This window comes from Anolis carolinensis, chromosome 6 (assembly GCF_035594765.1).
Source record: "Anolis carolinensis isolate JA03-04 chromosome 6, rAnoCar3.1.pri, whole genome shotgun sequence".
In the NCBI taxonomy this organism is placed as follows: Eukaryota; Metazoa; Chordata; class Lepidosauria; order Squamata; family Dactyloidae; genus Anolis; species Anolis carolinensis.
This window is the reverse complement of record NC_085846.1, coordinates 39,850,077-39,872,536: the sequence shown is the minus strand read 5'-3', so window position 1 is coordinate 39,872,536 and position 22,460 is coordinate 39,850,077. Positions and strand designations below refer to the sequence as shown.

The following is a 22,460-nucleotide window of genomic DNA, read 5'->3' as shown; positions in this document are numbered from 1 at the left end:
AAAGCACAAACATAAACTTTTGAGTGTCATCTGAGGAAAAATATTTATTTATTTATTTCAATTATATATACCCTGCCCTTCTCACCCGAGGGGATTCAGGGCGGCTTACAAGTGGCAGTTGATGCCGTTACACCATTATACAATGAACTAAAACGTTAAAACAGCTAAAAACTTCTAGTCCACTTTGATACCACAAATGTCCATTCATGATATAACACTAGTATAGACTCAAAGTGCCAGCAACAGTGCAGTAGTAGACTCAAGTCAATGGGAACAATGAATCTGTTCTACATTTTACTCTGAACCTTATTAGAGGCCTCAAAAGTATTGAAATCTATTCCCAAAACAGATCCTGTATCTTGGGTGGCTTTTAAAATTCAGACTAAAATCTTGGATGAACTCACCAGCCCACTAATATGGAAGCCACCAGCTACCATTGAGAGGACCTGTGTACACTGAAATTAATTTTATCTTTGCATTTTAGTTTTGGTTCTGGGAACTATCCAATAGTCTGGACCTATGCACTGAGCAGACGTTCCTTGACAATGGCTGAGGTTTGCACACTATCCAGCTCATTTTCCCACCTGCTGAAACATTACCACCTTAGATGTTATGGCTTTCACTAAAGAAAGTAAAGGTAAAGGTTTTCCCCTGACATTAAGTCCAGTCATGTCCGACTCTGGGGGTTGGTGTCATTTCCATTTCTAAGCCAAAGAGCTGGTGTTGTCCGTAGACACCTCCCAGGTCATGTGGCTGACATGACTGCATGGAGCACCGTTACCTTCCGCCAGAGCGGTACCTATTGATTTACTCACATTTGCATGTTTTTGAACTGCTAGATTGGCAGAAGCTGGGGCTAACAGCGGGAGCTCACCCCGCTTCCCAAATTCGAACCGGCGACCTTTCGCTCAGCAAGTTCAGCAACTCAGTGGTTTTATCCGCTGCGCCACCAGAGGCTCAGGCTTCCGCTAAAGGATCCTGGGAATTGTAGTTTGATTACTATGCTGGGAATTCTAATAATTCTGTGACGACTCCCCCGATTCCAACAGACCTCTGTATAGAGACTAACGGACACCTAAAGTCACTTTGAGTGAATAGAGCAGGCATGCCCTCTAAAATGAAGGTATTGACTCATGCAAATACACACGCACACTTTGCTTCATGCTGCAGCCTCTGTCAATATTTTTTTGGGCAGGGGAAGCAGTAAAAGATCAAAGATCAGGGGACTGCATATATGACAAAGGCTCATTGGCTGGTAAAACTCACAGAGTCAAGGTGGAAGAAGACAATCCTTGCTGAATTAGAATAATGGACCTCCTGCATAGTGCAGGGGTCCAAGCCACCAGCTACCTCCAAGAGAACTTCATAGCCTTCCAGGACTGGTTTATCTTCATCTCCACAGTGGCCGACCTCCGAACAACGTTCTTTGTCTTCTTCCCCATCTGGTTCCATCTGAGGGAAGCTGTGGGAATCCGTCTCATCTGGGTCGCTGTGATCGGGGACTGGCTCAACCTTGTTTTCAAATGGTAAGCATGGTTTCTAAGAGTCCCTGGTCACCATATTTGGGGTCAAGAACCAATTCTCTCCTAGATCATTTTTGCAGCAATTTTCTCCAACGCCTTCTCATGTGGCATATAATGTGTTCCAATGCTTAACTGGAGCAAGGCTGTAGAATGTGGAAAGCAGTATATATCACTGGTCCAGGCATAATGCCAAATCATGGGCTGCCACTATAAGAACAATCCTTTAAAGATTTTTTTGTGCTTTGTGGCCCTGTTTTACAAGACTAGCCAAAGTCATAATTGACTGGTTTGGATGTAATGGCAAATGATGGTTTGCCACAAACTAGACATGAACTAATGTAGATGTAAATATGAAGCAAAAAAGCGGGGAAAGCAAGAGCAAATGAGCCCAAGTCTCACTCATCTGAAGTTGTTAACCACAAATACAGGCTTCTAGAACATGGTCATACAGCCCGGAAACCACAAAACATCCCAGTGATTCCAGATGTTTTTTTTTAATTGTGTCAGAAACGAATTGAGAATATACTGCAAGTCACTTCTGGTGTGAGAGAATCGGCCGTCTACAAAGACGTTGCCCTGGGGGACGCCCAGATGTGTTACCATCCTGTGGGAGGCTTCTCTCATGTCCCCGCATGGGAAGTTCACCCCGCCTTGTGGATTTGAACCGCCAACTTTTAGATCTTCAGGTCAGCAGTTCAGCCGGCACAAGCCTTCAACAATACTAAGTCTCACTCTCCATCAGTTTTTGCATGCAAAAGCTACAGTTTAGCATAATGCTTCATGGTGTATGCCTTTGTGTCTATGTGGAATGGATTTCTCTCATTTGTGGTAACAGACCACAACCATCCCCATGACATAGAACTCCAAATTGGGAGGAGAAGGAATTGCTTTCAAATACAGTAGAGTCTCGCTTATCCAACCTTCACTTATCCAACGATCTGTATTATCCAACCCAGTCTGCCTTTTAATAGTCAATGTTTTTGAATGTGTTTCAATACATTGCTATGTTTTGGTGCTAAATTCATAAATACAGTAATTATTACATAATGTTATCATGTATTGAACTGCGTTTTCTGTCGATTTGTTGTAAAACATGATGTTTTGGTGCTTAATTTGTAAAATCATAACGTAATTTGACATTTAGTAGGCTTTTCCTTAATCCCTCCTTATTATCCAACATTTTCACTTATCCAACGTTCTGCTAGCCCGTTTATATTGGATAAGTGTGACCCTAACGTAGGTTCAAACATTCTTGTTAGAATTTTTTTCTTTTTAAAGAAAATACAGTTTGACCTTGACTTTTGCAAATGTAACCGTTGTGGGTTTGATTACTTACTTACAAGTTTGCCATCAATAATGATATGTGAGAAGTTTTTTTAGAGTTTTGTGGTCTGCTACAGAGAATTTTAAATGATGTGCCTAGACGAAAAAGTGTAAGGTAAAAAGGTAAAGGTTTTCCCCTGACGTTAAGTCCAATCATGTCTGACTCTGGGGGTTGGTGCTCATCTCCATTTCTAAGCCGAAGAGCCGGCGTTTTCTGTAGACACCTCCAAGGTCATGTGGCCGCCATGACTGCATGGAGCGCCGTTACCTTCCTGCCAGAGCAGTACCTATTGATCTACTCACATTGGCATGTTTTCGAACTGCTAGGTTGGTAGAAGCTGGAGCTAACTGTGTAAAGAAAACTAAAAAAAAGTTAGTAAATCAAAATGTATAAAATATACTTAGTACACTTTTTTTGTTAGATATGATCAATGCAGTGGGTTAAACCGCTGAGCTGCTGAACTTGCTGACTGAATGGTCAGTGATTCGAATCCGGGTAGCGGGGGGAACTCCTGCTGTTAGCCCCAGCTTCTGCCAACCTAGCAGTTCAAAAACATGCAAATGGAGGTGTCTACGGACAACGCTGGCTCTTCGGCTTAGAAATGGAGATGAGCACCAACCCCCATAGTCGGACACAACTAGACTTAATGTCCGGGGGGTGGAGGGGTGGAACCTTTACCTTTACCTTAGGATCAACAGTAGTAAGAGTTTTGATTTTTCCACTTTTTTGGGAATCCCTTAACTTCCACAAGGAGGAGTTGACTTTACATGCTTCTTGTTTTGTGTAGCGATCCATGTTTTCAGTAGATATTCTCCAAAGTGCAATTACTGCTGTTGTTTCACTATAAAAACCAATAGCATTTTTTCCAAGATTGCAGGGTGATGTCAAAGGAAGGCAGACAAAATATGCCAGCTCACAGCTTCCTGGCGCCTTACTTTCTCCATGACTGAAGCATTTCTGTTGTCATTACTTATGCTAATGTAGTTATGCTAGCATGTTGCATCCACCAAATTCCAATCTAAGTAATTACTTCTATGACCAGCTCATAAATTCAAGATGACCGCTGCAACATTTTCGTTTTCATTTGTGAGATGTTCACAAATATGCCCATAACTGACTGAAGATAACCGATATATGGTATGTCTGTCTTTCTGTCTTCAGTTAGTGGGTTCACATCCATCACTCCTTATTCTCCTGTCACCAATAGGATCCTTTTCGGAGAGAGGCCCTACTGGTGGGTGCATGAAACCGATTTCTATGGCATCACAACACCTCCTGTGATCAAACAGTTTCCCATCACCTGTGAGACTGGCCCAGGTGAGGCTATAACTACCCTCTTTCCCTCTTTCCCCTGGTAGCATCCTGAAGTCACCATAAGCATTTGTGCTTCATCTCTACAGGTAGCCCTTCTGGACATGCCATGGGATCTTCTGGCGTCTATTATATCATGGTGACGGCACTGATATCACATCTATTGCCACTGAAACAAAAAAACTTGTCAGCAAGGTAAGCCTCCCTGCATCATTTTTATCCTGGGGATGAAAGTGAGGACCTTGTTTTGGGGAGTAAGGATAGTTAACATAGCTCTCTTCCTAGGTTCTTAGATTCTGTTTTACTCTTTCATCTTCTAAATAAGGATTGATTTAATTTCTCAACCCTCTTTTGGGGGAAACTTGAAAGCATTGTATTCAGATTTCAAAAGTGAAACTATTCCCAGGCCCCTTCTACACTGCCATATATAATCCAGATTATCTGCTTTGAACTGGATTATATGGCAGTGTACAATCCAGTTCGAAGCTGATAATCTGGATTTTTATGGCAGTATAGATGGGGCCTCAGAGATATTTCTCAGGACAATCCTTTTCACATTTCACTTTATTTTGTGATGGCAGGCCCTTGATACCTGCTGGATTTAGGCTCCAGCACTCTCTCAGACTACCCAAATCTAATGATCCTCAAGTCCCATTATAGACAATGCCATAGTAAAATTGTGTCTCTTGCATAAAATGGCAAAACCAAGGCCTCCTTTTGGGAATTTTCTAGCTGTGGATAGTTGGATCTGTGGATTCAGCTGCTGCATACAGTGGTCTGACTGTACTTGTAAGACTTATAAACACTTATTCAAAGTGATTATTTCAAAAGGTATATTTGTCTTTCTTCCACAGAGCAAATTCTTAAATGTGCAAAATTAATCATTTAGATTGAGATTTTGCCAAATCTAAACATTTCTGTTAATCTAAACCTTTCTGTTCTACCCACTTTCTGGAACTTTTGTTCAGAACATTCCTCAGTCAGTACGTGGGAACAGGAAAATAGAAGAAAGGAGGAAAGTAGATAAAAACCTTCCTACCAGCTATTTCCAGATTTTTAATATTCATACATTTATAAATTAGGTCATCAGAATAAAAATAATAAGAAACGTGAAATTGGTGAAGAAATGGGCATCATCCCTGGATGTATTTTTGCAGAAGCTTTGAAGCAGTCTAAAGATAATTCAGATATTTTGGTTTACTTATAGAAATCTTAGCTGACCTGCTTGTTTCATTTCACATGCTGTTAGTTGTCAATAGAAACTAACACGATGAAATGAAATATATTGGACTGCTATTTTCTGTATTACTATTTTTCCATGTTATTTCTGGGTCTGGTAACACATTTGATGTTAGAGAAGTAAATCCTAGGATCCCATTTACTTTGTTAATGTAGGTGTTTCTACAATTGTCAAGTTCAGGCTGGAACGAAACACATGCAGCTTTCAATGGATCGTTCCCTTACAGTTCTCATCAAGTCTTAGCTCCATTAATGTGCCATTGTTTTATTTCAACAAGAAATGTTGTCCCTACACAGCATATTTTCAGGTAGATCTACTCTTCTAGGTTTCACATTTGTAGCCAGTGGTGGGAGATTACACTATGTAACACGGTTTTTCTTCCTGGGTTGTAAATGTCATTTCCTAATTGGGTATATCATAAAAACATGGAAAAGGTTTATTAAACTGCAAAAACTTTGTTTTGGCGGGACATCCTGCAGCACCACTTTGCTATAGTTTTTCAGTGAATATCTCATTGAATCTCAACCAATTCAATTAGTTTGTGGAAGCCATCAACACAAAGTTTCTGGAATAGAGCAACTACTTTAAAAGTAAGCAACACACAATTGAACAGGAAATAACACTTTCAAACCAGGAACAGAAATTATTTCAAATTTTGTTTCATAGTGTTATGGGGCCCTCCAGATGTTGTTGAACTACAACTCTCAACACTCGACATCATCAGTTGATTTTGCTTGGGCTTCTAGGAGTTGCAGTCCAACTAGACAGTCACATGTTTTCCATGTCTTAGATTAGTGCTACTAAAAGTTCTAGCCAATGGACCACTGCTGGTCCAAAGCCACCAGCTGCTGAACCCTAGAGAGGTGCCAGGAACGAAAGAGACAATTGTAGCCAATGGGCACAAATATAGTACCAATTCCTTACTCAATGGAAGGAAAAATAGGTCTCACATAATAGATACTGTTTTGTATGATGGTGTGGTTTAGACATTCTGCCATGGCTCTGATTTGATAAATATTTATCTCCTAGGTGCCTGCGTGCCTTTCTCTGGACAGGATTCTGGGCAGTGCAGGTTTGTGTCTGTTTATCCCGGGTCTTCCTTGCTGCACACTTTCCACACCAGGTGGTCTCTGGTGTGATCTCAGGTGTGTTATTTGCACTTGCACAATTTTTTCATATCAACATTAAGAAGACATATATTGTGTGTTTTACATCTACACCATTAACTTGCTTTCAGAGGGTTCTAGATTCAAGTGGGCATGTGATTTTTTAAAATTCCATACAGAAATTATGTGATAGTTTGCTAGGTTGAGTTAAAGAATCTTTGGTACCTCACATACGTGTCCAGGGAGAGAGATTTGACAGGCTTTGGCTGAAATATGATTGATATTATCTACTACAGGGGACCACTATATCATTTATGATTGTAAATTAGTGGTACTATCAATTAGGTAGGATTTAGACCCATTGAATCAATGAGACATTCCAAAATATTGACTTAGAACATGTTTACTTTCCATATCAGTATTTATGTAGGTCCTGTTGATTCAGCGAGTCCCCTCTAGTTGGGGCTGCTTGCGGGATTTAGACATTATTTGACAACTGGAGAATCAGCATGGTTTCAGTGTTGGAATGGGAACTGAAAGACTAGAGTTTATGGAAGTTTACTTCCAAAGCTCTAGTGGTGATACTGAAGGAGAAGCGAAAAATGTCAATTTAATGTGATTTTCCCACTTACTAGGGATGTTGGTGGCAGAGGTTTTTGAGCACGTCCGTTCCATCTACAATGCAAACCTGCAGCGATATGTGAATACAACCTTCTTCCTTTTTGGCTTTGCCCTGGGCTTTTACTTGCTGCTCAAGTTGCTGGGTGTGGACCTCCTGTGGACACTGGAGAAGGCCCACAAGTGGTGTGAACGGCCTGAGTGGGTCCATATTGACACAACACCTTTTGCCAGCCTGCTTCGCAACCTGGGCATCCTGTTTGGACTGGGCTTAGGCCTCAACTCCCCGATGTATGCTGAGAGCTGCAAAGGGAAGCAAAGCCAACAGCTGACCTTCCGCCTCACCTGCATCGTTTCCTCCCTGTTCATCCTCCACCTGTTTGATTCCTTTGAACTGCCCACCAACAGAGAGATCCTCTTCTACATCCTCTCCTTCTGCAAGAGTGCTTGTGCCCATATCTGTGCAGTGGCCTTGATTCCCTATTGTATCTCCCAGCTGCTGAAACTGGCAAGGAAAAAAGACTTATAGGGAAGAAAAGCCTTGGACCTGCTTCTCAACCAAGTGGAATCCATACTTATTAGATGTTAACGTTTGTGGGAGATTGACCAGAACCTGCTACCAACCAACATACTGATTTTCTCTAAATTTAGGTCAAAAGCAACTTGACTTCGGAGAAGGAAGGGCAATGAGGAATGTCAGCCAGGGAAATGCAAAGTGAGTGCCATGGAAAAACACAGAAAGTCTAAACTGGAATAGAGAGAGGTTAAAGGACCTTGTTAAGTTCAAAAGTTAGCTATCAGGTACATCTTGTCTATTTGACAGTGGTCTCTGGCAACAGTCGTCTGTTTCTGCCAACTTCTTTCCCAGTTGACTTTTATTTCTTTGCCAGCTAAGAGTTTCAGTCAGTCCTGGGAATCCACATTTTATTTTATTTATCCTCCATACAGTTTTTGTCTTTGTAAACATTGTGTATATTTACTTCAAATATCCCCCGCATTGTAATTAATATGCCTGGCACAAAATCGATACTACAGCCACCCAAATTTCAATCAGCCTGACACAGATGTAGGAAAGGCTTATCCGAATGCTGAGGTGCCCAATTATGTTTTCCTAGAGTGACATTATGCATTATTTCCAAGATGTGAATGGCCACATTACATTGCACAGAGGGAACATTTGTGGCACTCACCTGCACATGAGCTGCAGGCCATAGATCTTTTCATACTAACCATTTGTTTAATTGTGCTTTATGACAAGCATATCATGTTACCTGGGCCTCATTAAAACATGCCTAAGAGGAGATAATTGCCTATGGTGTGTTTGTGTGAGCAGACAGGACTACAATACTCTTTAACTCTGGCCTTAGATAGCATATTTTCCTTAAATGAGGGAAGTATGCATCAGCATGGTTGGAATGCAAGCATATTGGACATATGAATCTGTCTATGAATCTGATATGAATTCAGATATCAGAGGGAATTGTGTTATTTCCCCCCCCCCCCGATATTTTTGGCCTACAACTCCCACCATCATTAATGAGCACAGCCACTGGTAAGAGATTATGTGAGTAAAGACCTAGCACAGTATACTGTTTTGAGTATTGAATTACAACTCTGGAAACCTGAGCTTGAATCCTCTCTGAGCTATGGAAACCCAATGTGTGACCTTGGACATACTCTCAGCCTCAAAGGAAAGGAAAGGCAACCCCTCTCTGAATAAAACTTGCAAAGAAAAGCCTATAATAGCCTTTCCATAAGACAGAAACACCTTGAAGAGACACAATTAAAAGTTCATGGTTCATTCTGAAAGGTTTTTGAAAGGGAGTCGATGGGGTCAATCTGAGATAAAATAATGCAAATCTGGATCACAAAAGCTAATGGGGAGCATTTCTGAACAAGCATTAGATGTTTCTAACATTTACAAATATTTGAATTAGAGCAGCCAATCCTTTTTTAATAATAAAAACCAACCATGCTAAGAGACAAATAATTATCCAAAAAATGTGATTTCCCCCTCTACCACCCCCCAAGGTTGGGAAATCTGTTTCCGAAGGTAACAGCACATCTCTCAGGCCTGCTTGTCTTGCATCCTTTACTTCACTCTCAGATTCTAATCCCGAGAACACTCTCAATTTCAATGCGCCCCCTCTTGACAGGACTAAACCATTGGCTATCTTCTCTGTTGGCAATTGCACATACAAAACAAGAACACAAAGGAGAAAAGATTCTTACTGTATCACAGTATTTGATAGTCCTAAAGGAATCCTATGGCCCAGTTTCTGCCCCCTCCCAGACTTATCTTCATTACTCTATCGCCCTCCACTCCCCAATCATGGCTCTATACTCTGTTCATTGATAAATCCTCGGAGGAGAGTCTCCACTTCTGCTCGCTGACTCATCCGTGTGGCTTTGCCCTGATAGCGGCCATGCTTTCCGGCCCCTTTTCCTTCCAGTAGTTCAGCCACCCTTGTGTGAAGGAGAAAAACAACAGGATCTAAGCAATATGTCCATCTAGACATTTAATTAACCTAAAGTTAGGCATAGGCAATGCACAACTTGCAAATGTTGCTGGAAAACTACATCTGATGTCCCCCAACCCTCCAGCAATCTTCCAAAGTCTCCAACATTTCCTATACCTTTTTATTATGATTTTTGATCAGTTTCACCCCTAAACCATGTGCAAAAGTGTTGTATCCCTAGGCACTTCTCTGGTCATCTCAGAACTCTATATAAACACACATACCCATCAAATACTCTCCTGTTCTTTTCAAGTCCCTCTCAAAAAGAACTTGTGAATATTCTATGTGTAACGAATCATGCCCTGTCTCTTACAACATGCACACCAATCCAAGACTGTGATTCTATTCCTCCAACTGGTCTGAATGAGCAACTCACCTGGGACCTAGTTTCTCCACTGTTTCTGGAGGCCCTGAAAGCAAGAAAAGTCCAGCTGCCTTTTCATCTCCCACAGATAGGAAGACAAGGGTTTTCTGAAGAAAGAAGAATGTTTCAAAACTCCCAATCTTTAAGGATGTTTTAGTTGTACTTTGAGTTAACCATCCCTTATCTAGAATTCTGAAATATCAAATCCTCCACATGGGTGGCTGGGATAGTGGCACCTTTGCTTTCTGATGGTTCAATGAACACAAATTTTGTTTGATGCACAATTATGAAAAATATTACATATACTATTACTTTTAGGCTTTGTGTGTAAAGCAGTGGTTCTCAACTTGTGGGTCCCCATGTGTTTTGGCCTACAACTCCCAGAAATCCCAGCCAGTTTATCAGCTGTTAGGATTCCTGGAAGTTGAAAGCCAAAACATCTGGGGACCCCCAGGTTGAGAACCACTGGTGTGAGGTATATATGAAACATCAATTAGTTTCATTTTAACCCCATATATTATTTTGTATTCATATGCAAATACAAGTATTCCAAAATCCCCCCCTCCAAAACAAGCCATAATACAAAACACTGCTGGGCAAAGAATTTTAGATTGGGGATGTTCAACCTTCATTATAATAATAATCCTCATCATTATCATTCAAAGAGATTCACAATACAGCAGGATTTGGTAAATCAAGTGTTCTTCATAGTTATCCATTAAGTTCATCATTGCTACTTGCAGTGCCTATATTACACTGGTTTCCATCTAGTTGCACCTGATAACTATTTCAAGAGTAGCTAGCCTATGCAGTGGTGACTTGGCACAGTTCAAGTACAGACCGTTACAAACATCCAACTTACAAATGACACAGAATTAAGAATGGGGATGAGACAACAAGAAGTAAGAGAAATCTACCCCTCAAAAGGGAAATCCATCCCTGAAAGAGTTATCATGAGGGAAAGGTGTCTCCACTGAAGCTTTTATTACTACAGTAATCCTTGTTTCCACAACAAGCCATTTTTTTCAAAATCCAATTATCACATGGATACAAAGTGAGATGGAATCTTCTGAACAGGGGCACAGACAACAAAAGAAACATCACAGGGGCGAGATGTCCAAAGCTTATCTATCTATTTTATCTATCTATCTGGGTTTACACTTACAAATGTACCTGTTCTGACTTACATAGAAATTCTATTTAACAACAAACCTACAGAACCTATCTGGTTCGTAACTTGGGGGCTGCCTGTTGTAGGATGGGGGTCCACGATGGGGTAATTCCTGCTTAGAAATGAGCTTGAATTACTTTGGCTACTACAAGAACTGTTTCCGTTTTGATGTTGCTCTATCTGTAAAATTCCACCTACATCTATGGAAGAGTATTGGGTATAACTCCAGTATTTGAATCAATACACAGACTATAGACATAGAGTGAAGAAGAGCGGAAGTCACACAAACAAATGTAAAGACCTTAAATAATTTGTAGCTGAGGTTCTCCTGAAACCAAACCAAATTCATTTTGTTTGGGTAGTTTCATAGGATTAACTGTCAATGATCAGTTTGTGTTTTCATCTAGAAAGACCAAAGCAATAACACAGCACTTTCTCTTGGAACCACAATGAAACTGACTATTTCCGAATAAGAACTAACTAGTCATGGAAACAGAAACATTGATCAGTTTAGCAACAAAATTCCTTAACCTTTTAAATTCAACTGCAAACCTGTTTTGCTATAATCTCTTTATTTTTAATTGGGTTTTCACAAGGTTGCCTAAATAGATAAAGATCCTTAACCTTTAAATTCAGTTGCAAACACATTTTGTTATAATCTCTTTTATTTTTAATTGGCCTTTGGTAGAGTTGCCCAAATAGAAAAATCAAACATAGAATAGCTAATTTAAAATGATGAATATCTCAACTTTAAATCCTCAGCCCATTATGTCTTCTGCTTCTTTATATCCTGACAGATTGGACCTCTGAGTTACTTACACATAAATGATTCCTGAAACTTTGCACTGTTATTTCACTTAGCATTATCTTCATTTTTATTTGTAGTCTCCATCTTTGGAAACTAGAGTAAAGGTCCTAAATCCCTGTTTGGTCTGAAATGTGTTGAGATAATGGATATAAAACAGTAAATCTCCAGTATCTTAACAACTCTTAAATAAAAGCTCACAGAAACAAGTAAAAAAGAGACTCACTTCATTGCCAATTTCATTAGCTATGATATTCATGAACTCGGAGTCACCATCTTTCCTGCAAAAGAAAAGTGAAGAGATCTTGTCACAATCTTTTCTCCATCACAAGATCTGAAGCCTCTTCTACGCTGCCATATAAAATCTAGATTATCTGCTTTGAAACCAATGGTAAACCACCTCTGAATATGCCATGCTTACAAAAACCCAATAAAATCCATAGGATTGTTGTAAAGTGACATGCTACTTGAAGGAACATGCTTATTTTTTAAATTATTATTTAAAAATGAGACCTATTGATCCACTTTAAAAAATCAGCCACAATATATATTTCACACTTTTGGGTATGGGGTCATTGTGGTCACTCACCCAAATTCTATATTTTCCAGTAGTTAAATCAGTGCAGTCTTTTGCAGGAGAAAACTTTAACGGAGTTTCCCCTTCTTTCAGGTATCTAAAATTTGCTTATCCCATATTTATGTGTATTTAACAATGAGTGACCTTTTTCCTCACCTGTGTAATACAAACACTGGCTCCTGAGCCATGTTGTTTTTGAAGCTCTGTGCTGTAAGGACAGCCAAATCCCTCAATAGGTTCAAGTTGTTCTGAAAGAGAAACTAATTTTATTCCCTTAACCACTTAAGAGCAGACAGGGAATCATTAGCAAGATCAAAACAGAAATTCATCTTTAAAGGCTCTAAAAAGTGATAAGAAAGTAGGTGCCAAGATTCTTAATACCCATGGAACTACCTCTGAAGTACTTTGTGTAGCAAAGTGTTAACCAGTGTGAAAAACTGGCAAGTACTCTGTTCCTTATCCTGCCACAATTTTATGGGATGATTACACTATGTAACAAAATCTGAGAAAATTTCTGTTTGTGATTTGAAAATGTTATTTCCTATTTAATTGTTCATTAGTTACTTTGAAAAAATTACCACAAAGTATGTTCAATTGGTTGAGATTCAATGAGATATTCACTGAAAAATTATAGCAAAGTTTGCAGCAGGTTGTCCCGCAAAAACAAAGTTTTTGCAGTTTAATAGACTTTTTTATGTTTTTATAATAAAACCAATTCGGAAATGACATTTATAACCCAGCAACAAAAAACGTGTTACATCGTGTTATTGTTCTAATTGGCTTTCTGGGTGGACTTCCTACTGGATGGAAACCACATAACTTCTTCCATGTTCTATATTCCAATGGCCAACAAGCCAGTTTGTCAGTCTTCTTCAACCTTCATTTCCAAAATCCTTTATTGACCTTTGCTTTTTAACAGGTTACTTACTTGGCTATTGATTTCAGCCACTGACTGCCAAGCCCCCCATTAAAATATTATGGTATACCTCACTGCTGTCACAAACCAGACTCTTCTTGGAGAGATTCCCAGTGCCAACCCACTTGTACCTTTTGAAGCTGCTTCAAAGAATTCTGCAGCCTCTTCACAGCTTCCACATGTTCTTCAGGACCATTCCTAAAATGATAAAGGCAAGTAAGAACTCCTATAAGAAATCACTGTAGCCCCTAATGTATGCAAGATTAATAGTGACAGATTAATGGACAAATTCTCTCTAGAGTTAGAACGAAAGTTAAATATAGAAACCAAGTTACAATAAACAGTTATACTGCTTGTAAACAGACATTGGACAAGATCGCATATCACTTCAATCTAGGATAAATATCCACCAATGTAGTTACTCTATGTAATCATTACACTGCGTAGCAATGTAGCAGAATATATGTGAATTCATGGTAAATGTGTATAGCTGGCAACCCATTGTAAAGTTGTGGTGTCCAATGACAGCACATGGAGATAATGCACATTTCTGTGCTACACTGTGTACTACAGTCTTTCTTTTTAACTATGACATTCACATTTTTCCAGCATTACTTTACTTTTCAATTTGCCATGTTTTCTCCAGTCCCACTGACATAAAAAAGGCCTGTATGACAGTTTCTTCTCTTGAGAACAATCCCAAACCTTAATGACTTTTCCTTGAAATTTTAGATGAAACTTCAAATAGCTCTTCAGAGATCTCTGCCCACTCCCTTCATCCTTTGAGACAGAGGAAGCAGAATACTTGCTTAAGCAGTGACGTCAGGGCCTTCTCAGTGGTATAGTTTCGCTCCAGCGTTTTTAGAACTCGATTCCCAGCGAGGAAAAGTAAATTGGTCTTGTTTTTCTTCCCCTTTTCGGTGCCCAAGAGCTTAACAACCTTCAAAACAAACATGCATTACTCTTTTTTGGGATGGGAGGCAAACAGCTATTTTCTTTGCATCCTACTCAAAACTTTTTTCCTGCAAATAAGATTACTATGGAGGGGGGTAAGAGTGGAGAGTCAATGCAGACACTGACAAACCACTTTGTTTCATCTTAGATGGGGAAGAAAATTGGAGTGCACTTGTAGGTGGAGGCCCCTTCTACACTGCCATACAAAACCCAGATTATCTGCTTTGAACTGGATTATATGGCAGAGTAGACTCAAATAATCTAGTTCAAACCAGATAATGTGGATTATCTGCTTTGATAATCTGGATTATATAGCAGTGCAGAAGGAGCCTAGTCACAGAGAGGATTAGAGAATAGTACTTTATGCTCCAATCCTAAAACAAACACATGCTTATAAAAGCCACACTTACATGTAGGTTTAGCATTCCACCCAACAGGTGCTAAATGACTAGTAATGTGCAATAATAATAAAAATAATAATAATTTTATTTCTTATCTGCCTCTCCTCATGGCTTGAGGTGGATCCCAGGTTATAGCTGCATATATGGTGTATCTTATGTTGATGAAAACCCACATAACACAAAGGAGTGAAAATTGTTCTTACACGAAGCATCACTAGAGACTATAATATCTCAGAGGATTCAATCCACAAGGTTCTAAATCCTGATTCTGCAAGGACACCCGCTCCCCATGCCTCACCTGCAGGTCACTGAGGTTGGAGACATGTGTGCCACAACACATATTGGCATCAATGCCTTCAATGTTTATTATACGAACAGGTCCAGTGTGGTCATCTGGCAATCCTCGGCTCCTCACCTGTAACAAAACCCTGCTTAGAGAGGAGTACATAACCCCCTTCCTCTTCCTCTGTGCCCAGATAGTACTTACCATCTCAACCTCAGGGTCACCCACAGCAAACTCTCGCACAACCACTGGGACGCGAGCACGGATTTTGTCATTTACACTCTGCTCAAGGGCAGCCACCTGCTCTGGTGTCATGGAAGAGGTGTCCAACTCAATGGTACTTCGCTGGCGGCCTAGCTCCCTGCAACAAAACAAAAGGGCACGTTCCTCCAATCATTTAGTGCAGAAGCAGTGAAGTGTGGAACATGGCCACATGGAACCATATTTGGTAATCTCTGCAGCCCTGACCCCAACATTTTAAAAATTGTATTTTTAATTTCTCCAGATAGCTAAAACCACCACCAATGCAGTAGTTTTTTCTACCACAACCCCAAACCTACTCAGTGTTGGAAACACCATCAACCCATCCCTAGATAAGCCATAAACAAAACAGGAAGTGGCGCAGGCTGGAGAGCAGCTGCAATGAATCACTGCAATGAATCACTCTGACCAGGAGGTCATGAGTTCGAGGCCCACTCGGAGCCTATGTTTGTCTTGTCTTTGTTCTATGTTAAACGGCATTGACTGTTTCCCTATATGTGTAATGTGATCCGCCCTGAGTCCCCTTCGGGGTGAGAAGGACGGAATATAAATGCTGTAAATAAATAAATAATAAATATTGGGAGCAACAGTGCAACCTCCATGGGAGGTCAAAAATGTCTCACAACCACTTCCCAGGCCCCTTTCACACAACTGTATAAAATCCACATTGAACTGGATTGTATTGCAGTGTGGACTCAGATAACCCAGTTGTTGTTGCTGCTGTTATTCAAAGCACCCACAAGCAAGGCGAAAAGGAACTAATCAGAGATGTATTCTGCTCACCATGATGTTGTCTTGAATCCAAACATCAGATCTGCAAGTGCTGTGATAAGATGTTGCCCTGAAAGAGACAGTTATAAAGTACCTGGAGTTGGACTGGGATTAACCAATTGCTTTATTTTATAAAGTTCTTCTGCCCTTTCAGACAGATTTTAAAATAAATTTTAATGTATTTTAATGTATTTTCCATAATGTTCCATGTGAACTGTGTCACAGGCTGGATCTACACTGCCAAATAATGCAATCTGATATACTGGGGAGTGTAAGATCCAGCCACAATCAACAGTTTTTTACCTGAATGCTGCTGCATGTGATCAAACCGTCGGTCCCAATCCAGCTCTAGTTGCACTTCGCTTCCAGGCTCAAGGGGAGTCTGGATGAAGTGCAGAGCATCAGGGCCTTGTCGGGTGACTCTAAGCACTGGGATGCCATTCATGAGTCCCCGGTCATCTGGCTGAAGACAAAGGGTCAATATTACTATCCTAACTTCTAGGGAATATGATATTTATTTATTTAATTTATATACCGCTCTTCTCCCCCAGGGGGACTCAGAGCAGTCTACAATTGCACCACTCAAAGACAAACTGAATTCACTTGTATTGTGTAAATGTAATCAACCCTCTTTATCATTGGATTCTATATCTACAAATTCAGCTATTAATGACTTTAAAATATCCCCCGTTCAAAAAAAAAGTCAATATCCTTCTTGAATTGTGGTGCCCAGAACCTAGCACAGTATTCCAGGTGAGGTCTGATCAAAGCAGAATAGAGTGAGGCTATGACTTCCTTCAATCTAGACACTATATCAGTGGTTCTCAACCTGGGCTCCCCTGATGTTTTTGGCCTACAACTCCCAGAAATCCCAGGAGTTTACCAGCTGTTAGGATTTCTGGGAGTTGAAAACATCTGTGGACCCCAGGTTGAGAACCACTGCACTATATAAATAAAACATCCAAAAAGCAGAACTTAATATTTCAATTTTATATAAGAAACATGATTGTATCTAATGGGGTTTGATCACTGACTTTGGGATTCTGAAGGAGGGTCCTAGAACCAAAACTTTTTCAAACTGCAGTAAACTTCCACCACAACACCTAAAACATTACACCATATTTACTAAATGTATAGTGCAATCCTATTCAGGTATTCAGAAGAGCTGGTTCCCTACTAGGAAATAGGTTTACAATGGCAAATTTTAACATCTGGAATGAGAATAGCACAGATAGATATTTAATTTAAGGAATAGGAACTCAGATCTTCAGAACAATCAGATGGATCAATTAACGTCTTTGGTCCCATCTACACTGCCATATAATGCAGTTCAAAGATGCATCATATGGTCAGGGTAGACTCAAAATGCAGTTTAACTGCATCATATACAAGTGCAGTGTAGATGGGACCTTGGTTTCGAAAACAGTTCACTGCAAACCCCAATTAATGCATTAGGAAATGTACATTATGTTCATTTTAACTTGTGAATTTTAATCTGCATTACATCAATAAATTTGAACCTGCATTTTAACTGTATCTTGTTATATGTATTTCAATAGTCTTGTGTTTAATGTCTCTGTTTTGACCATGTTGTATCCCACCTCAAACAGTGAGAAGATGAGGATTGTTGTTGTTGTTGTTGTTGTTGTTGTTATGTTACAGCTACAGCTCATCAAACACATCCCATCCTAAATCTGAGCAAAAATAGTGTTACCTGTCCTCCACCTTCTGGGAAAAGAATGGTGTCTTCTAGGATGACATGGTATCCTTGGAGTTTTTCCTTCTTTCCACCGGTTTCTGTGGATAATTCTGCAGGGCAGCAAGACACCACTCGCGTTGTAAACTGGGGAGGAAAAAGTAGAGGGAATGTGCATGAATGTCGCTGAATTCAAAATCTGGAAGCCTTCTTGTATACAAGGAATAGTTGTCCTGAAAGTAGAAATGAAAGATATACAGTAGTCTCTCACGGCCCTTCCACACAGCCATATAACCCAGAATATCAAGGCAGAAAATCCCACAACGTCTGCTTTGAACTGGGTTATCTGAGTCCATATTACCATATATTCTAGTTCAAAGCAGAAAATGTGGAATTTAATTCAGCTGTGTGGAAGGGGCCTCAGTTACCCTACACTCATGGGGATTGGTAGATTTCAGATAAATGTAGTTTCTGGTTGCCATAGGCTAGATCTACACTGCCATATATATCAAGATCTGATCCCAGATTACCCTCTTTGAATTGGATTATATGAGTCTACACTGCCAAATAATCTGTGATAAACAAATAATCTGGGATCCTGGGATATAGAGCAGTGTAGCTCTAGCCTGTCATTATTAAAAAATACCGTAGGGCCCCTTTTACACTGCCATATACAATCCAGATTATCTGCTCCGAATTTTATTATATGGCAGTGTAGACTCAGATCCTTCCACACAGCCATATAACCCAGAATATCAAGGCAGAATAACCCACAACCTCTGCTTTGAACTGGGTTATCTGAGTCCACACTGCCATATATCCCAGATAACATAGGATTTTATTCAGCTGTGTTGAAGGGGCCTTAGATAACTCAATTCAAAGCAGAAAATGTGGATTATCTGCGTTGATCATCTAAATTATATGGCAGTGTAGAAGGGATTTAGGTCTAACTAAATCCCTTCCATGCTGATTTATATTCCAGGATCTGATTCTAGATTAATTTATCCCAGATTATCTGGCAATGTAAAATCGTATAATCCAGTTCAAAACAGATAATCTGGGATCAGATCCTGAGATATAGGGCAGTGTAGATCCAGCCTAATACTATACCACATACTATACCATACCATATACTCTGTATTGGCCTGATATTCATATTGAAGTAAAGTAATTAAAAACAAATCAAGACAAATTAAATATAATAGTTTTACTGTATTATAAAAAATAACAGTCTACAATTTTAGTTAGTTTGCCCATTGTTTGAGAGTTTTGGTTAGCAGAGGCCCCTTCTGCACTGCCATGTAATCCAGATTATCAAAGCAGATAATCCATATTATCTGATTTTAACTGGATTATATGGAAGTAGACTCATATAATTCAGTTCAAGGTAGAAAATCCACATTATCTGCTTTGATTATCTGAGGCCCATTTTACACTGCCTTATAAACCAAAGTATCAAATCAGATAATCCACATCATCTACTTTGAACTGGATTATATGAGTCTACACTGCCATGTAATCCAGTTCAAAGTAGGTCATCTGGATTCTATATGGCAATGTAGAATGGACTAAAGATGCTGAACAGTTGCTTAAGCATGAGAAAATCCAGCATGCTTCTAAGGGTGCTTCTACACTGTAGAATTAACGCAAATTGACACCACTTTAACTACCAGGGCTCAATGCAATGGAATCCTAGGAGTTGTAGTTTTACAAGGTCTTTAGGTTTCTATACCAGAGAGTGCTGGTGCCACAATAAACTACAAAACCCAGGATCCCATAGCACTGAGCCATGGTAGTTACAATGGTATCAAAATGGATTAATTATACAGTGTAGATGCACTCTATGTTTGTCCCCTTCCTCCTTGTTACACAGCCCCTTGTTTCTATATTTAGCATGCATCTATTAACAGTGGCAATAAAGGTTCTCGTTCCCTTTTTTCCGCACCTGCTGGAGCCAGCAATCCCTCTGGCACTTGAACGCCATGATTCAAACGGGAAGAATTTCCCGGCCAGTCTAGTTTCAGTAACGGCGGATAACAACACTGCTTGGCTTCTTCCGCCCGGCCTACGGTGGCCGGTGGGGAACAGAATTCTCTTATGATTGACCAGCTGTCATCCTTTCGCATGCTGATGAAGGGGCAAAGGAGTTGATCTCAATCGAATGTAAGCAAAGGCTGTCTTGCAGTCAACTCTGGAAGCCTCTTCAATACTATAGGATCTTGGGATCTTTAGTTTGGTGAGGCACCAGCACTCTTTGGCAAAGAAGGCACAAGACCTTGTTAAAACTACAACTCCCATGATCTGATAGCCTTGGGCCATGGCAGCCAAAGTGGTATCAAACTGCATTAATTCTACAGTGTAGATGCATCCCCTTCCCCACAGATTCTGCACTCTCCAGGAATTGAAAATATTCCCACTTAAAATTTCTAAAAAGCGAAGCCTGATTTTACCATTTTTAATATAAGGTAAAGGTAAAGGTTTTCCCTGACATTATGTCCAATCGTGTCCGACTCTGGGGGTTGGTGCTCATCTCCATTTCTAAGCCAAAGAGCCGACGTCCATAGACACCTTCAAGGTCATGTGGCCAGCATGGAACACCGTTACTTTCCCGCCAAAGCAGTACCTATTGATCTACTCACATTTGCATGATTTAAAACTATGAGGTTGGCAGAAGCTGGGGCTAACAGCAGAAGCTCACCCCACTCCCCAGATTTTAACCGCCGACCTTTCTGTCAGCAAGTTCAGCAGCTCAGTGGTTTAACCCACTGCGCCACCGCAGGCTCCACTTACATTTTTTATGTAAAGGAGCCCATTTTACTATGTCTTTATCTATAATCCATTGGAATTAAATCCCCGAGGATACCAAGGGTTCGCAATAAATGAAAGGTTCAATATCTGCTGATGGTTTTTATGGTGAATATGATCCAGGTTTGCAATCAAATGTATATGCAATCAAAAATGTATTGAATCTTTTTCCAAAATATGGCTTCTTTCATCAACCCCCACTGTTCTTATGATTTCTATTTTTATGGGCAGGTAGACAGCTATATGCTTCTTTAACATGTTAGAGTAGCTAACTATGACTATACTCTTCAACCTTCAAGTCAGCAGTCCTGCCAGCACAAGGCGCCACCGGGGACTTCTATCTACTGCTAGACTGAGGACAAGAAAATGTGAAGGGGTTGAGCAAGTTTGAAAAGACTTTGTAAAAATGAGCTTCTTTGACAGAGGCTTTATCGCCTCTATGGGTATACCTCAACAAAGCATTACTTTGCATTTTAAATATGTTTTAATGTGTGCTTTTATAGGCATATCTGATTGCATTGTGTCCTGCCTTGAGCTAAAAGGGAACTTGGGTAATAAATACATTGTTGTTGTTGTTGTTGTTGTTGTTGTTGTTGTTGTTGTTATGTACAGGCAGAATTGATGGGTTCCTGACCTGAAGGTTGCCGATTCGAATCCAACCCGGGGAGAGCGCGGATGAGTTCCCTCTGTCAGCTCCATGCGGGGACATGAGAGAAGCCTCACACAAGGATGGTAAAAACATCAAACATCTGTGTGTCTCCTGGGCAACATCCTTGCAGACGGCCAGTTCTCTAACACCAGAAGTGACTTGCAGTTTCTCAAGTCGCTCCTGACACGAAAAATATTATTATTTCTTAACAGAGAAAGAAAAGGAAAAGATCCCTACACCACAAATGGACAAACCACTGAAAATATTTCAGCAAACTATTTTCCCCCAGAATGATCTATGTGATATTAACTAGAATGGATGAGCCTTGCTGAAGTAAATGAAATGTTGAACAGTTCTAAAGACAAAGGCGTCTTCTAAAATGTGTCTAGGGACAATGTTCTTTCAACAGCATACCCATGCCTAACAATATCCATAGGATTCAAAACTTTCAGACCAGCCTGTCCGATAAGGCTATCAGGAGAAGAGTCATGCATGCCACCATGAACAATAAGTGAGGTTTCATAATATCCTTAAGTTGGAAGAAACCACAAGGGCTACCCAGTCCAACCCCCTGGCAGGAACACTTAGGGCCCTTCTACACTGCCATATAAAATCCAGATTATCTGCTTTGAACTAGATTATATGGCAGTGTACACTGCTCCATGCAGTCATGTCGGCCACATGACCTTGGAGGTGTCTACGGACAACCCTGGCTCTTCTGCTTAGAAATAGAGATGAGCACCAACCCCCAGAATCGGACACGACTGGACTTAATGTCAGGGGGAAACCTTTACCTTTATTAAACTCATATATTTCAGTTCAAAGCAGATGATGTGGATAATCCAATTTGATATCTGGATTATGGAGCCCCTGGTGGCGCAGTGGGTAAACCCTTGTGCCGGCAGGGCTGATGACATGAAGGTTGGGTAGTTGATCTGAAGGTTGCCGGTTCAAATCCAACCAGGGGAATGAATGAGCTCCCTTTATCAGCTCCAGCTCCATGCGGGGACATGAGAGAATCTTCCCACAAGGATGGTAAAAACATCAAAAACATCTGGGCGACTCTTGCGCAACGTCCTTGCAGACAGCCAATTCTCTCACACCAGAAGTGACTTGCAATTTCTCAAGTCGCTCCTGACACACACAAACATCTGGATTATATGGTA

The 22,460-nt window shown here is 40.3% G+C and overlaps 2 protein-coding genes across 2 annotated transcripts; one reads left to right on the top strand and one right to left on the bottom strand.

The window, feature by feature from the left end:
• The first annotated feature begins 1,239 nt into the window (after positions 1–1,239).
• Positions 1,240–8,709, top strand: LOC100552727 (glucose-6-phosphatase catalytic subunit 1). The gene is made up of 5 exons (XM_003222493.4): positions 1,240–1,526; positions 4,055–4,164; positions 4,248–4,353; positions 6,428–6,543; positions 7,140–8,709. The coding sequence occupies exons 1-5, from the start codon at positions 1,309–1,311 to the stop codon at positions 7,649–7,651; spliced, it is 1,062 nt and encodes a 353-aa protein (XP_003222541.1). The 5' UTR covers positions 1,240–1,308; the 3' UTR covers positions 7,652–8,709.
• A 196-nt stretch (positions 8,710–8,905) lies between these two features.
• aarsd1 (alanyl-tRNA synthetase domain containing 1) lies at positions 8,906–19,941 on the bottom strand. Its single transcript, XM_008113170.3, has 12 exons — positions 19,786–19,941; positions 17,859–17,987; positions 16,448–16,607; positions 16,157–16,214; positions 15,317–15,473; positions 15,128–15,244; positions 14,284–14,414; positions 13,606–13,672; positions 12,715–12,806; positions 12,208–12,262; positions 10,018–10,112; positions 8,906–9,588 (listed from the first exon to the last, which is right to left on the bottom strand). The coding sequence occupies exons 1-12, from the start codon at positions 19,822–19,824 to the stop codon at positions 9,453–9,455; spliced, it is 1,236 nt and encodes a 411-aa protein (XP_008111377.2). The 5' UTR covers positions 19,825–19,941; the 3' UTR covers positions 8,906–9,452.
• Between the last annotated feature and the right edge of the window lie 2,519 nt (positions 19,942–22,460).